An 11,344-nucleotide genomic window follows, 5' to 3' on the forward strand; every position below is an offset into this window, starting at 1 on the left:
GTTCTGCGTTCAGTTAAGAGTCGATGCAAGCATGCGGTCCGCAAGATCACTTTGGGAGATACTCGATAATAAATTCTCGTCGCTAGCACGTTGTCTTTGATTCATATTCAAACAGCATCGTTGCAAAATTTATGCTTCTTTTACATTGCTTCAAGTTGTGTTTATTGGGGTATCATTTTTGTCTGATATTTGAGTGTTGATTTGTTTGTTTTACAGTTGATGTCAAGACACTTCGGGTATATTTTTTAAACACGTTCAGTGGTGGCCATCAAGACAGTGAAGGTAAACATAACCTTGGCGATCATGTCACAACAGAAGTATAAGGCTTCACCGGTAGCAAAGTCAACGAACTTGTCACGTTGCAAATAGTAGACGACAGTCACTATAAAAAAATCAATTGTTGAGTTAGAAGATGGGCAACAACCTTGGAGCGAACAACCACAACTTTGAGAAGTTCTACTTACTTCCCCACCAGGCGGTCCAGACAATCCACTTAGCCATATACAAGGATTGCTTGTCCAATCGGCAGTCAGTCTTGCGTTCAATAGCACGTTGGAACATGTCCATAAGGTGGTCAATAACTGGAAGGTAGACCAAACAAGAGACGGTGTTCATCCAAGTAGCGAAAGGTTCCTTCATGATGGCACCCAACCAACCAGTGACAACCATGATAATGTCGAGGGCAAGAGAGTTGTGCATAGGATCATAAGCACATGTAACTTGACGGTAGACCCACATCAAGGCAGGGGTACAGAACATCCATTCCATACTACGGGAAGTCAACCATGGGACACCGGATGGCATCATGACTGCGGGAGTCAATTTCTTCCATTGGAGGTAGTAGGTGGAGCAAGCGATGAACTTGATTCCAAAGAGAGCCAGAGACAAGGATCGTCGTTCAGCGTTGGCAGAGCCAATGTAGGAGAAGAAGGAGAAGGCCATTCCGAAGGTGTATCTGCAACAGAAGAAAGCTCGTGTTAGATGATAGGTTACTTCAAAAGGGTGTGGCGAGGGTGCAATGGCAAGGACACATACCCAATGAAAGTAAACTTGTTGAACATAGTCGAGCCCTCGTCGCGGTTGAAAAAGGTTTGAGCCTTTCCACGGTTGGCACCAGACAGTGTGTACATCGTGAGGAGAGCAGTGATGGCACCCCACAGGCAGACACTGTAGAAAACCCACCAAGCGACGAACTCGAATCGGTTTTCTCCTCTCCCTTGAAGAGCTTGGTCGACCATAGAGAGGTTTCCAGTTCGTCCACGAACTAAATAACAGCAATGAAACAAGGGTCAGTTAAGAGTTTTCTCGACTTGTCCATAGTTCTCATATGTTTCAAACAACCACCATAACGAAATAAACTAGACGTGAAATATATAGGCTTGCCTGATTCATCAATAGTCTTGTGACGCGTGACAGAGCATCCACATTCATCACATGAATTGGACTTCTCCTTCAGAGCGTACTCTGTGCACCCATTGCAGCTAAGGCAAGTGCCTCGTAAAACTCCTTCAACGTCCTTCATGGTTTGTGTTTGATATTAAGAGGTCCTAAGAAGAATGGTGTTTTTGAAATGTACGAAATTATTAAACGCGACACTCTTCGTTGCCATTGAAGTCCCCCCTCAAGTTTTCTGCAATCTTTGATTCGAGGATGTGCGGATACCTCCTCATGTCCTCACTGGTTTTCGTGATTGATGGTGGTCGGCACTCGAGGATTTTCGTTACTGACACAGGGCCGTCTCACAGCTGCACGGGAAATTCACGGATTCCTTACTGAATTTAGACGTTGGAGCATTCGAGACAAAGACGGCTCTGGGCATTCCTCGGAACGCGATCCTTGAAACATTGTTCCAGACTTGGTCCAGCAGTCGGCAGTCCTCAGTGGAATTACAGGGATCCACAATGACGTGCCTGAAAGTATCTAGACTTCATTGTCAAAATCCCTTTGGGTGTGACGCGCCGACTCTTGCTCTAGGTTTGGTTTTTGACTCATTCGAACAACGTGTGGGGTCTCGGTTGGAACAATAAGATATTGGATGCAGCAAGGATCAGGATATTTATGCACGCGACACGCGGGAGAGTCGAGGTATAAATACATCGAGCTACATTCCACCAAACTTTTGGTTTGTCAATTTGCGTCCATTCAACAATAAACTATGGAATGAGATTGAGCTTGTACGGTCACTTGGTGCCAGACAACCATGTACAAATATAAGAGATCTATACTGCTATTTTGACGTGAATTGGTACTTCAGGACCACATACATTATATTAGATCTAGACTCTCGCTTGAAGCGACGTCGAATGAGCTCCACAAACACAGAGCACCCTACTAGCATACACTGCTCATCGATGTCAAATAGTGGAAAATGGTGTGGATTGGCACGAAGGGTTTCAGTTGGGGCTGCACCAACAACGAAGAAATTCCCATGTTTGTGATGCAAGGAGAAGCTAAAATCTCCATACCATTACTACCTCCTTTGGATCCAAATATTATAGAAAGCTTCCAGTTAATACTATAAGAACCTTGTTGCCAAGCCCCACAGCAAGTCGCCAATACTAACAAGGTGTATTCTCTTCTCACCTACTGCTGCAGCCGCCTCCAGAACTAGCTTATGCTGATCTTTGCCAACGTTAACAGTGGGAGGAAAGGCGACCTTGTAGTCAACAGTAGATTTACAACAGTATGCTAGCGAGATCCCCATTTCAAAAAACACCTTTTGAGAAACCACGAAGCATGAGTCTGACAGCACAATCTCACCCTCTGTAATTTGTTCAATGCGAGTTTAAATCGTTTTTTGAATCTCAGAATCAGTGTAGCGTACAGTTCCAGCCGATTCGGCTGTGTCCTCACATTCTTTGCAGCATGTTTCGTCTGATCTTCTTGGACTGGTAAGCGGTCCATATCGGCGCGGAGCAATTGCAAAGATGATCAATCTTGCCACGTACAATGGTACCCACTCCAGTCTAAAGCAGATCGTTGAGAAAACTGCTGTCCCACGATGTCCTCTAGAAAACACATCTACCTTGACAAAACCCTCATGTGTTTCTAGGCCCTTCATCGCCTGAACTTGTTCAAAATCGAGGCAGCAGTCTCCGTCTCGCCATAACAGATCTCTGGGCGAGCTAAAACGTGCTAGGTGAGCCCACACGTTTTGCAACCCGAACAGATTATCATACCATGGCGAGGTCGGGCCAGTACTGACCATGTCAGGATAGTCAGGATAGTCCTACCCGAACCTCGGGGAGGACATTAGCTACCAGTTCAGCTCCTACAGCCATCGGTGCGTTTCAGTATTGAGAATTCTGGAGTGTGACAACGAATTGAGAGAGATGCATCCAGGGCACATCAACGAATTTACACGTAATAAGTTGATATTTACCTGTCACAGATTAGTACCGTGGTCTTTAATCTGCTGATCTTATCCTGGTTGCAGCCAATTATAGCAGACGTAGAAGGCAATCAAGAAAACACCATTTAACGCGTGTGGGAGAGAAGATCCTGGTAACTGGATTCCATGCATCGATATTTTACTTCGGCCGAACCAGTTCGTACTAAGCGAACAAGGGCGATCGGTCTAGTATGAACTTGCCGAGCGAGCGTGGGGTTGGTGGAGAAGTTGCGAAGGAAGGTGCTGAAAGCAGATGCCAATTAGAGCAAGGAACACTTCAAATCAATTTCCGACGTGTTTTGAAACCAGTTTCGTTGAGATTGTTCCACTCGAACGATGGGCGGCAGTCAACGCGACGTGAGGCGGCCCTACATAAGTTTGGGGTTTCTTCTTTCCGTTACACTTGTAAGGTACGAAAGGAAGACGCATAGAAAATGAACACTTTAATATTCTTGCTACGTCATCACTAACCGGTGCATCCATCTAACATAGGCAGGGCTTCTCTGTGAGAGCTTGCTGACAGTATTTTCTGTTTCCTTACAGTTATGAATCGTCAAGCCATCCTCTTGGTTATTGGAATATCTGTATTGGACTTTTTGACATTTTTCGACTTGACAATCATCTATGTTAGTCTGCCGCAGATTGCCACGGCATTCAATCGAGTCGACAAACTGTAAGTTGAAAAAGGCAACATCGCGCTTGTCAAAAGAGTTTGAATACTAACCGCAAGCGCATTTAGGTATTGGATTGGATGTAAATCAATGAAATTGAATGTCGAATTTCTGTTCTGGGATGATTCACTTTTTCTTTTGTCACAGCTGTGTACAATCTCGGTCTGGCCTGTAGTCTTCCAGTATATGTCGTCTCAGCCTTGCTCTTCATCAAAATTCACTTATAAATTTCTTTTTCAATAGATCTGCTCGGCACTGGCAACTCGAGTCAACTTACGAACAATGTTTACCATCGCGTGCTGTTCCTTTATAGCGTCAACTACGCTTGCTGGATTTGCTCAAAACCTCGCATGGCTGATTGCTGCTCGTGCATGGCAAGGCGAGCAATATCGTCGCAGAGGCTTCAGGGAATGAGGTTGTAACATTGTCATCAAAATAGGTCTTGCTGGTGGTTGGATTTTGGGCCTGGGATACATCGCACTGGGTGAAATGGTTCCCGCGCGTGAGCGGGGCAGTTATTTGGCTGGCAACATGGTCGCTGTTCTCGCAGGGACTTTAAGTATGTGTCGTGCGTTCATGTGTGTTGTCGTTTGCCCAAAACGAAAATCCTGACGACAATGACTTCGTTTCAGTTGGACCTATTGTCGGTGGCCTACTCAGTGATAATCTAACATGGAGGCTCTGTTTCTTTCTTACATTGATACCTGCCGTCGTGGCCTTTGTAGCCATCACGCTGGTGAAATTCCCTAAAAAGGAGGTTGTAAAACACGGAAGAGTTGATTTCATTGGACTGTTCTTTTTTGTCACAAGCTCTGTTCTCTTCTTGGTTGCGCTTGGAGTCAGTGCTGATACTGGAGAATGGAATGATCCACTTGTGATTGGAAGTCTGAGTGCAAGTGTCGTCGCTTTAATCATTTTTATACTAGTGGAGGTCTATCCGTAAGTTTTCGCCTATCGCCAAAAAGTATGATGTCATGTGAACTTAGGCGAGTATTTTGCTAGACCGATCAAAGGCACCGACTTGGTAGTGCCCATCGCCCTCTTTTCGTATCCCAACTTTACAGCTCTCTCTATTTCGACATTCTGTTGGGGCTTCGGGTAAGCTCTAGGTTTTGCACGGTGATTGTGATCTTTGATTTGACTGAATTTTTCCCAGATATTATGCAGCCCCAAATTTCATACCAGTATTTTTCACCATTGTGAATCACACTTCTTCGACAACCGCAGCTCTTCGCATGTTGGCAGTGATACTTCCTTGTGCGTATGCCAAATCCAAAATTTCCGCATTTTGCAACACTGTCTTCACGCTGACTGTCCCACTATGCCTTCGTTAGTGGACGTATCAGTCATAATAACCTCAATACTAATGTCCGTGACTGGTCGATTCACAGCCATGATCAAATTCATTGGAATTTTGATTCCTATCGGGACGTACCTCCTGAGTACCTGGGATGCTGCCACCCCGCTTAGTGAATTGATTGGATATCAAGTGGTTGCTGGACTGGGGATTGGTGCAGTGTACGTTCTTCTGGACCGCATTTGTTGTTTGGACTAGAGGTAGCTTACCCAACACATTTGAACACAGGATTGTGCCGTATACTATAGTTGCTCAAGCGACAGCACCACATTCTCAGATGATTGAGGCAACCAGTTTCGTTAACTTTTGTAGGACCTTTGGTGGAGCTATAGGTAGGTTGCTGGAGCGCTTGTCACGGTTTTATCTGATTGTTGACTGTTATTCATAGGTGTCGCGACGATGGGATCTGTGATAACCCAAACATGGAAGTCTGAAATCGCTAGAACACTTGGGGTAAGAGGCCCTCAAATAGTCCCAAAACAGCAACCCCTTTTTTGTTGTTCTCACACACGACTCACAATAGGCAGGCGTAGCCGACCGAATCAACCTCTACAATCTCGCAGTTATTGACAATCTAGATCCTCAAACTCTGGAACTTGTTATTGCCTCATTTGTAGAAGGTTGGAGACGAGGCTCATGGTTGGCGTTTGCTGTTGTAACATTTGGATGGTTGGTGTCCTTGACCGTCAAGCACATTAAACTAAGTGACGAACAGGAGGAGGAAGTTCTTCTTTATGACGAGAAGCACGTGTCCATTGAGCAGACGGAGAGGGAGAATCATATGGTACAGCCGTCTTCAAGACACCAGCTGTTGGCAGTTGTTGAGGACGATGTACCACAGTAAGAGACTCAGGTGGTGCGATGAAGCCTATAGAATATACCAAACTTCTTGATTGTATAGAATCTTGTACTGATACCTTAAATTGGATAAAGCACACCTAATTGACATTGAAGAGACGAGACTGAGGTATGAGACGGGTATTCTATTTAATTTTATAATGTTATATGTGCGGAGGCCCCATTTCGTGCTTCATATACATTTCAAAATCACTATTTAAACAGGATTATTACATCCGTGTAGTTTTTACTTACAGCAATATCTAATGGCGTCATGCCTTCCCCATTCACGACATTGGTAGCAGCGTTTCTCTCTATCAACAGTTTAGTAATCCCAATTACTTGCTGCTTGACAGCTTCATGAAGAGGAGTATCTCCATTTCCATTTACGATATTTGGATCAGCACCCAACTCCAACAACGTACTCACAGTTTGCGATGCCTTAATGGTAATAGCTAAGTGCAATGGCGTATTCCCACCCAAATCTACATCATTCAGTCCTACGCCATGAAACTTCAGCATTCGTACTATATCAGACTTGATGCGATCTCCTACTACTGGACTCCATGCTGCTAAATGCATGGCCGTCCTTTGAGTGGCATTAGTTATCTTGATGCTGACTTTTGATAAGAGCAGCATTCTAGCCACGTCTCGGACACCAAAGAAGCAGGCATCTAGGAGAGGCGTACCACCAATCTGACTTGGTAAATGATGGGGAGATACTTCCTCACTGTCACAGCCGTTTTCGAGTAGGTATTGGACTACTGGTGGATGTTTATGTATGGTGGCTACTGCAAGTAGGCTCCATTGGATTTTCAGCCATCGACCACCATACCACGTCAAATACGATGATTTCGATTCCTTATTCGCCCCGTTCGAGACAAGTCTCGACACAATCTCTAAATATCCATTACGACACGCCACATACAACGGAGATAAATCTGGGCTACCTATAGCGTCGGGCAGCTCTAGCCCGGGAGCAAACCATCCAAGCTCCATATCAGCTCCTAACTCTAAAAGGTAATACACTACATTTCTACTACCAAAGAAGGCAGCTGCAAACAAGGCTGTTCCGAAATTCGTGCTTTGATAATCTACTCGAGCTCCTCGTGCTATCAAGAGTCGAGCGACGTCAACACTATCACCGATAGCTGCATGGAGTAGAGGATGAGCCTGGTCCTTTCCCATTGGTTCAGGCAACAGTTTGCCTTCATCGAGAAGCCAAGTAACTATCTCGAGATGACCGTGTCTACATGCTACATCTAATGGTCGTACTGTAGCCTTGTATAAAAAGTTTATCGGTGCGTCCTCCGCTTCTATATCCAGAATGGCTCCTGCAGATACTAGTGACTTTACAATGCCAAATGATCCATTCTGACAGGCATAGTGCAGTGGCGTCCATCCAAGATGATCTTTGGCGTTGGGGTTGGCCTTGGCAGCCAAAAGCAAAGCTACGACTTGGTCAGCGCCATATTGACTAGCTATATGTAGTAAGCTTTTGCCAGAGTCTTTTGAGGTATTGGTATCGAGATCCAACGTGCTACTGTTCAGCATATCCTTGACATGGTTAGCATCATTTTTCCGTGTGGCAGTCATGATTTCATCCTAGCCAGTAAGAAACGATGGTAAATAACCAAAAGGGATACAACATAGGAGCGGATTGTTATACCATAAGCTTTTCTTCGGCTATGATGCGACGACGTGCTTGTTCAGCAGATAATACTTGTAAGGCAGCACCAGTAGCCACCTGCTCTGCCTTAGTACCAGTGGTAGCCTTGGCATCCATATCAGCTCCATATCTTAGAAACACTTTCAGCAAGTCCAACGAGTCTTGCTGAAACCCACATATGTATAATGGGGTTGTTCTAAGGTAGTCGTTGCTTCGACAGTCAATATCAGCTTCTCCGTATTCTAAGAGTGCCTCGCAGACTTGAGGCATGACTGCTACTGTAGCTTCAAACAGCATCGGCGATAAGAAATATCCAACTGCTTCAGCCTGTTTGAGGAGACGACCTCTACCACCGACTTGTAATATATATTTTACGGCATTGGGGAGACCTTTGACTACTGCTACTATAAGCATCGGTCGACCAAAGTTAGCAACTGTATCAGCAAGAGCTTGCTTCAAGTCATCTTTCATATCTTTTACTGCATTTAAATGATCAGCCCAATATTTATAAGCATAGCGTACGTAAGATGGAGTAAGTTGAAGAGCAGATCCCTTGAGGCGTTCGATCTGAGACTGTACAATTTCGAATTCTAGACTAGTTGGGAAGGCCGTCATACATTGTTTGGCCATCAAAGACTCGGCCTTGTCAAGATCTATATAGAAGGCAGCAGCGTCTCCAGTACATCGAGTCGGCGAGGTCAAAAAGTCAGCGACGGATTTATGCATTAATTGTACCGATGATTTCGATATCTGCAGGAGGGACTCGATTCGTGACAAGGTGATTATGACACGATCGATGGACATATCCAATAGAAAAGCGAGATCGTCTCGAGACAGCTGCTCCCTCAAGACAATCACAGACCCTATTAGCTGATTCTGCGTTTCGAGCGCTGAATTAGGACCTGTTAATTGATTTTGGTTGTCAAGCGATGATTCAGGGAAACGTTTTCTGGCTCCCACTAGAGCTCTAGTATAAATGCCATCCATCTTCTCATCTGAATCTCCTAAAACACGTCGTTCCAGCTCATACAAGGTCTGTATAGGATCATCACTATTCTCGACTTCTTCACAAGCCAAATATAGCCATATGAATAGCCCGTTAGCCATATCTGCAAGCCTATCTGCCAGAGTTATGACCTTTTCTGCATCCAGATATGGTTCCAGTTTTGACATTCGGGCAAGGGCATACAGTTTAATATCGTTGAGATTGTCTTCACTACCCAAAACAAGTGTGTGAGGTTTGTGTTTTATCAATTCTTTACGAATGTCTGGAAGTGGCCTGCTGGTGAGGAAGAATAGGATGTTTGAGGGCATGTTGGCCAACTGTCGAGCGATAGTTTTTAAGAACTCCTCTCGGACTGCAGATCCTTCAGTGGCGCATTCATCAAGAGCATCTAGTATAATAACGGCCTTTTCGCCACGATAGTGAGATAGTGGGTTTACTAACAAATATGAGATTATCAGCATTAGAAGCGTTCCCGCATCTAGAACGCAGACAGTGATATAAAAGTACAAATTCCACCGAGAAAAAGCAACAACATACCTATGAGCTGCTCGAATTGAAGCCCAATCGATGGTGTGTTTTGCAAAAAGTTTGGTTCAGCAGTAAGCAAATCCTTCAAAGCCTTTCTAACGTCCAAATCAAAGGTCGCTAAATGATATGCCCACGTAGCAATAAGGCGAAGAGGATCATTTCGGGCCATTTCATCGTGTTTACAAAAGAAATAGGCAGCCAGCTGATGATTTTGACGAAGTTCATCTGCAAAACAACCTGCTATGACAGACTTCCCTACTCCAGCTACTCCAGATAGCCAGTATACTTGGGAAGAAGAAGGATTTGCTACCCATTCACGAAGTGCCTTCAGTAACCAGCCTCGAGTTGATTCTAGACGTTTCTCCTTGAGTCTAAATATTGTTAATCTAAAATCAGGTGGTTGAAGCCATTGGTAAAGTTCAGCCAGACCATCAAGATTCTCTGCTGGCGAAGAAGGCGAGGCAGCGGGGATGTTACGAAGTGATGGTGAATGCTTCTGTGTTCCGGTTTGGCCTGGACCCATATACTGTAACAGATTCATTGGTACGACTCCCGCCATCCCTCTTTCGAAAGAATAACCTCGTCCCCACCCTAATGTGTAGAGAAGGTTTAAATCACACCACCATTACATTGAGGTATGCCACATAATAGAAGTGGCGATGTTTGCACAAGAATGTGACTCCTCACACCGACTACACGCACCATCGCCAAATGTACCAGTCACCAAAATAATATCTCCTATGTTCAAAATCAGCTCATCTGGCTCTCGTGGCACATAGGGTTCCTTGACCCGGTATTGCCCAAGGCTATTCCCGTGGGGTTTCTCGTATATATCTCGTTGATCATGTGCATCATACGATGGCTATGAGTTTATAAAAGAAGATTAGCAATGATCCCAAGCAGTTTTGAGAAAGAAGGGTAAAAGCGGCTCGAAACGGGTGCTCTTACAGGTGTGGCTGCCGACGGTGAAGGTCCATTAGTGGATGATGCAGTAGAGATAGTTGACTTGGGACTCGCAGCTATTGGTGTCGTCGAAGAGTTTGAAGATGAAGTTGAAGAGCTCACAATATTGCTGTGTTGTGATTCTAATGAGCTCACAACATGCGGATTATCGCCGCCGACAAAGAAGCTCGTTGCCATAAGAGCCTACAAAATGACGAATTCATAATAGATCAGCAAAGTGTGCGAAAGCATCCAGGCTGTGCAAAGCTTACAGAAACTGGCCGATCATTTTGGGTTGGTCCTGACACTCTCCTCGGAGATGGCCTGATAAAGGCACGAAGCAACCTCCTCTTTGGAGTATTACTCGTCATCCTCCGCTATACAATGCGATGACTGCCGTCGCAATCTTATTTGAGCCCCCCGTCCAAATCAAAGCTTTCGGTTCTTGGTTTTTGACAAGTGAGGAAATTAACAACCCCCACAAGAACAGTTCTGGATAGACTCGCTCCAAGTTAAAATTGATTCCCTTCTAGTTTCAAATAAAAAAATATGGCTCACTTTACGCCTCCATCGTCCTCTTTTGAAGTCCGACCACACGTGTGATTACACGCAACTTCATCATATCTAGGCCAACAAGTTAGTCTCTTGATCCGTCGCAACAATAACATCTGTGTGAATTAGCGCTTGGGGACTTCTTTAACGATTCATCTGTAGAGCTTTTAGAACAGTGCCAAGCAAACAAACGGAGATACACGACCAAACGGTTATTATATGGGGCTATGAAGACTTGACGCCGTGTATTGGATTACTTCGAACGGATCTAGACGCTCGCGGTGAGCAGAGATTGTCTCTCGGTCGTAGTGAAAGCATGGACTTGCAAGTTTTAGCAAGTGGCAACAACCGATGGTCTCCGTGATTGCACTTCTTACTCGCAACTATACGC

General features: G+C 44.8%; 2 protein-coding genes across 2 annotated transcripts; both read right to left on the reverse strand.

The window, feature by feature from the left end:
- Positions 1-245: 245 nt before the first annotated feature.
- Positions 246-1,819, reverse strand: SmJEL517_g04190 (uncharacterized protein; the record flags this gene model as incomplete). The annotated part of the gene is made up of 4 exons (XM_031170118.1): positions 246-382; positions 465-955; positions 1,036-1,264; positions 1,774-1,819. The coding sequence occupies 4 exons, from the start codon at positions 1,817-1,819 to the stop codon at positions 246-248; spliced, it is 903 nt and encodes a 300-aa protein (XP_031023880.1).
- Positions 1,820-6,357: 4,538 nt separating this feature from the next.
- SmJEL517_g04191 (uncharacterized protein) lies at positions 6,358-10,772 on the reverse strand (the record flags this gene model as incomplete). Its single annotated transcript, XM_031170119.1, has 7 exons — positions 6,358-6,402; positions 6,512-7,861; positions 7,926-9,367; positions 9,469-10,050; positions 10,162-10,321; positions 10,408-10,605; positions 10,674-10,772. The coding sequence occupies 7 exons, from the start codon at positions 10,770-10,772 to the stop codon at positions 6,358-6,360; spliced, it is 3,876 nt and encodes a 1,291-aa protein (XP_031023879.1).
- Positions 10,773-11,344: the final 572 nt, after the last annotated feature.

This window comes from Synchytrium microbalum (assembly GCF_006535985.1).
Source record: "Synchytrium microbalum strain JEL517 chromosome Unknown SmJEL517_scf0027, whole genome shotgun sequence".
Lineage (NCBI taxonomy): Eukaryota > Fungi > Chytridiomycota > Chytridiomycetes > Synchytriales > Synchytriaceae > Synchytrium > Synchytrium microbalum.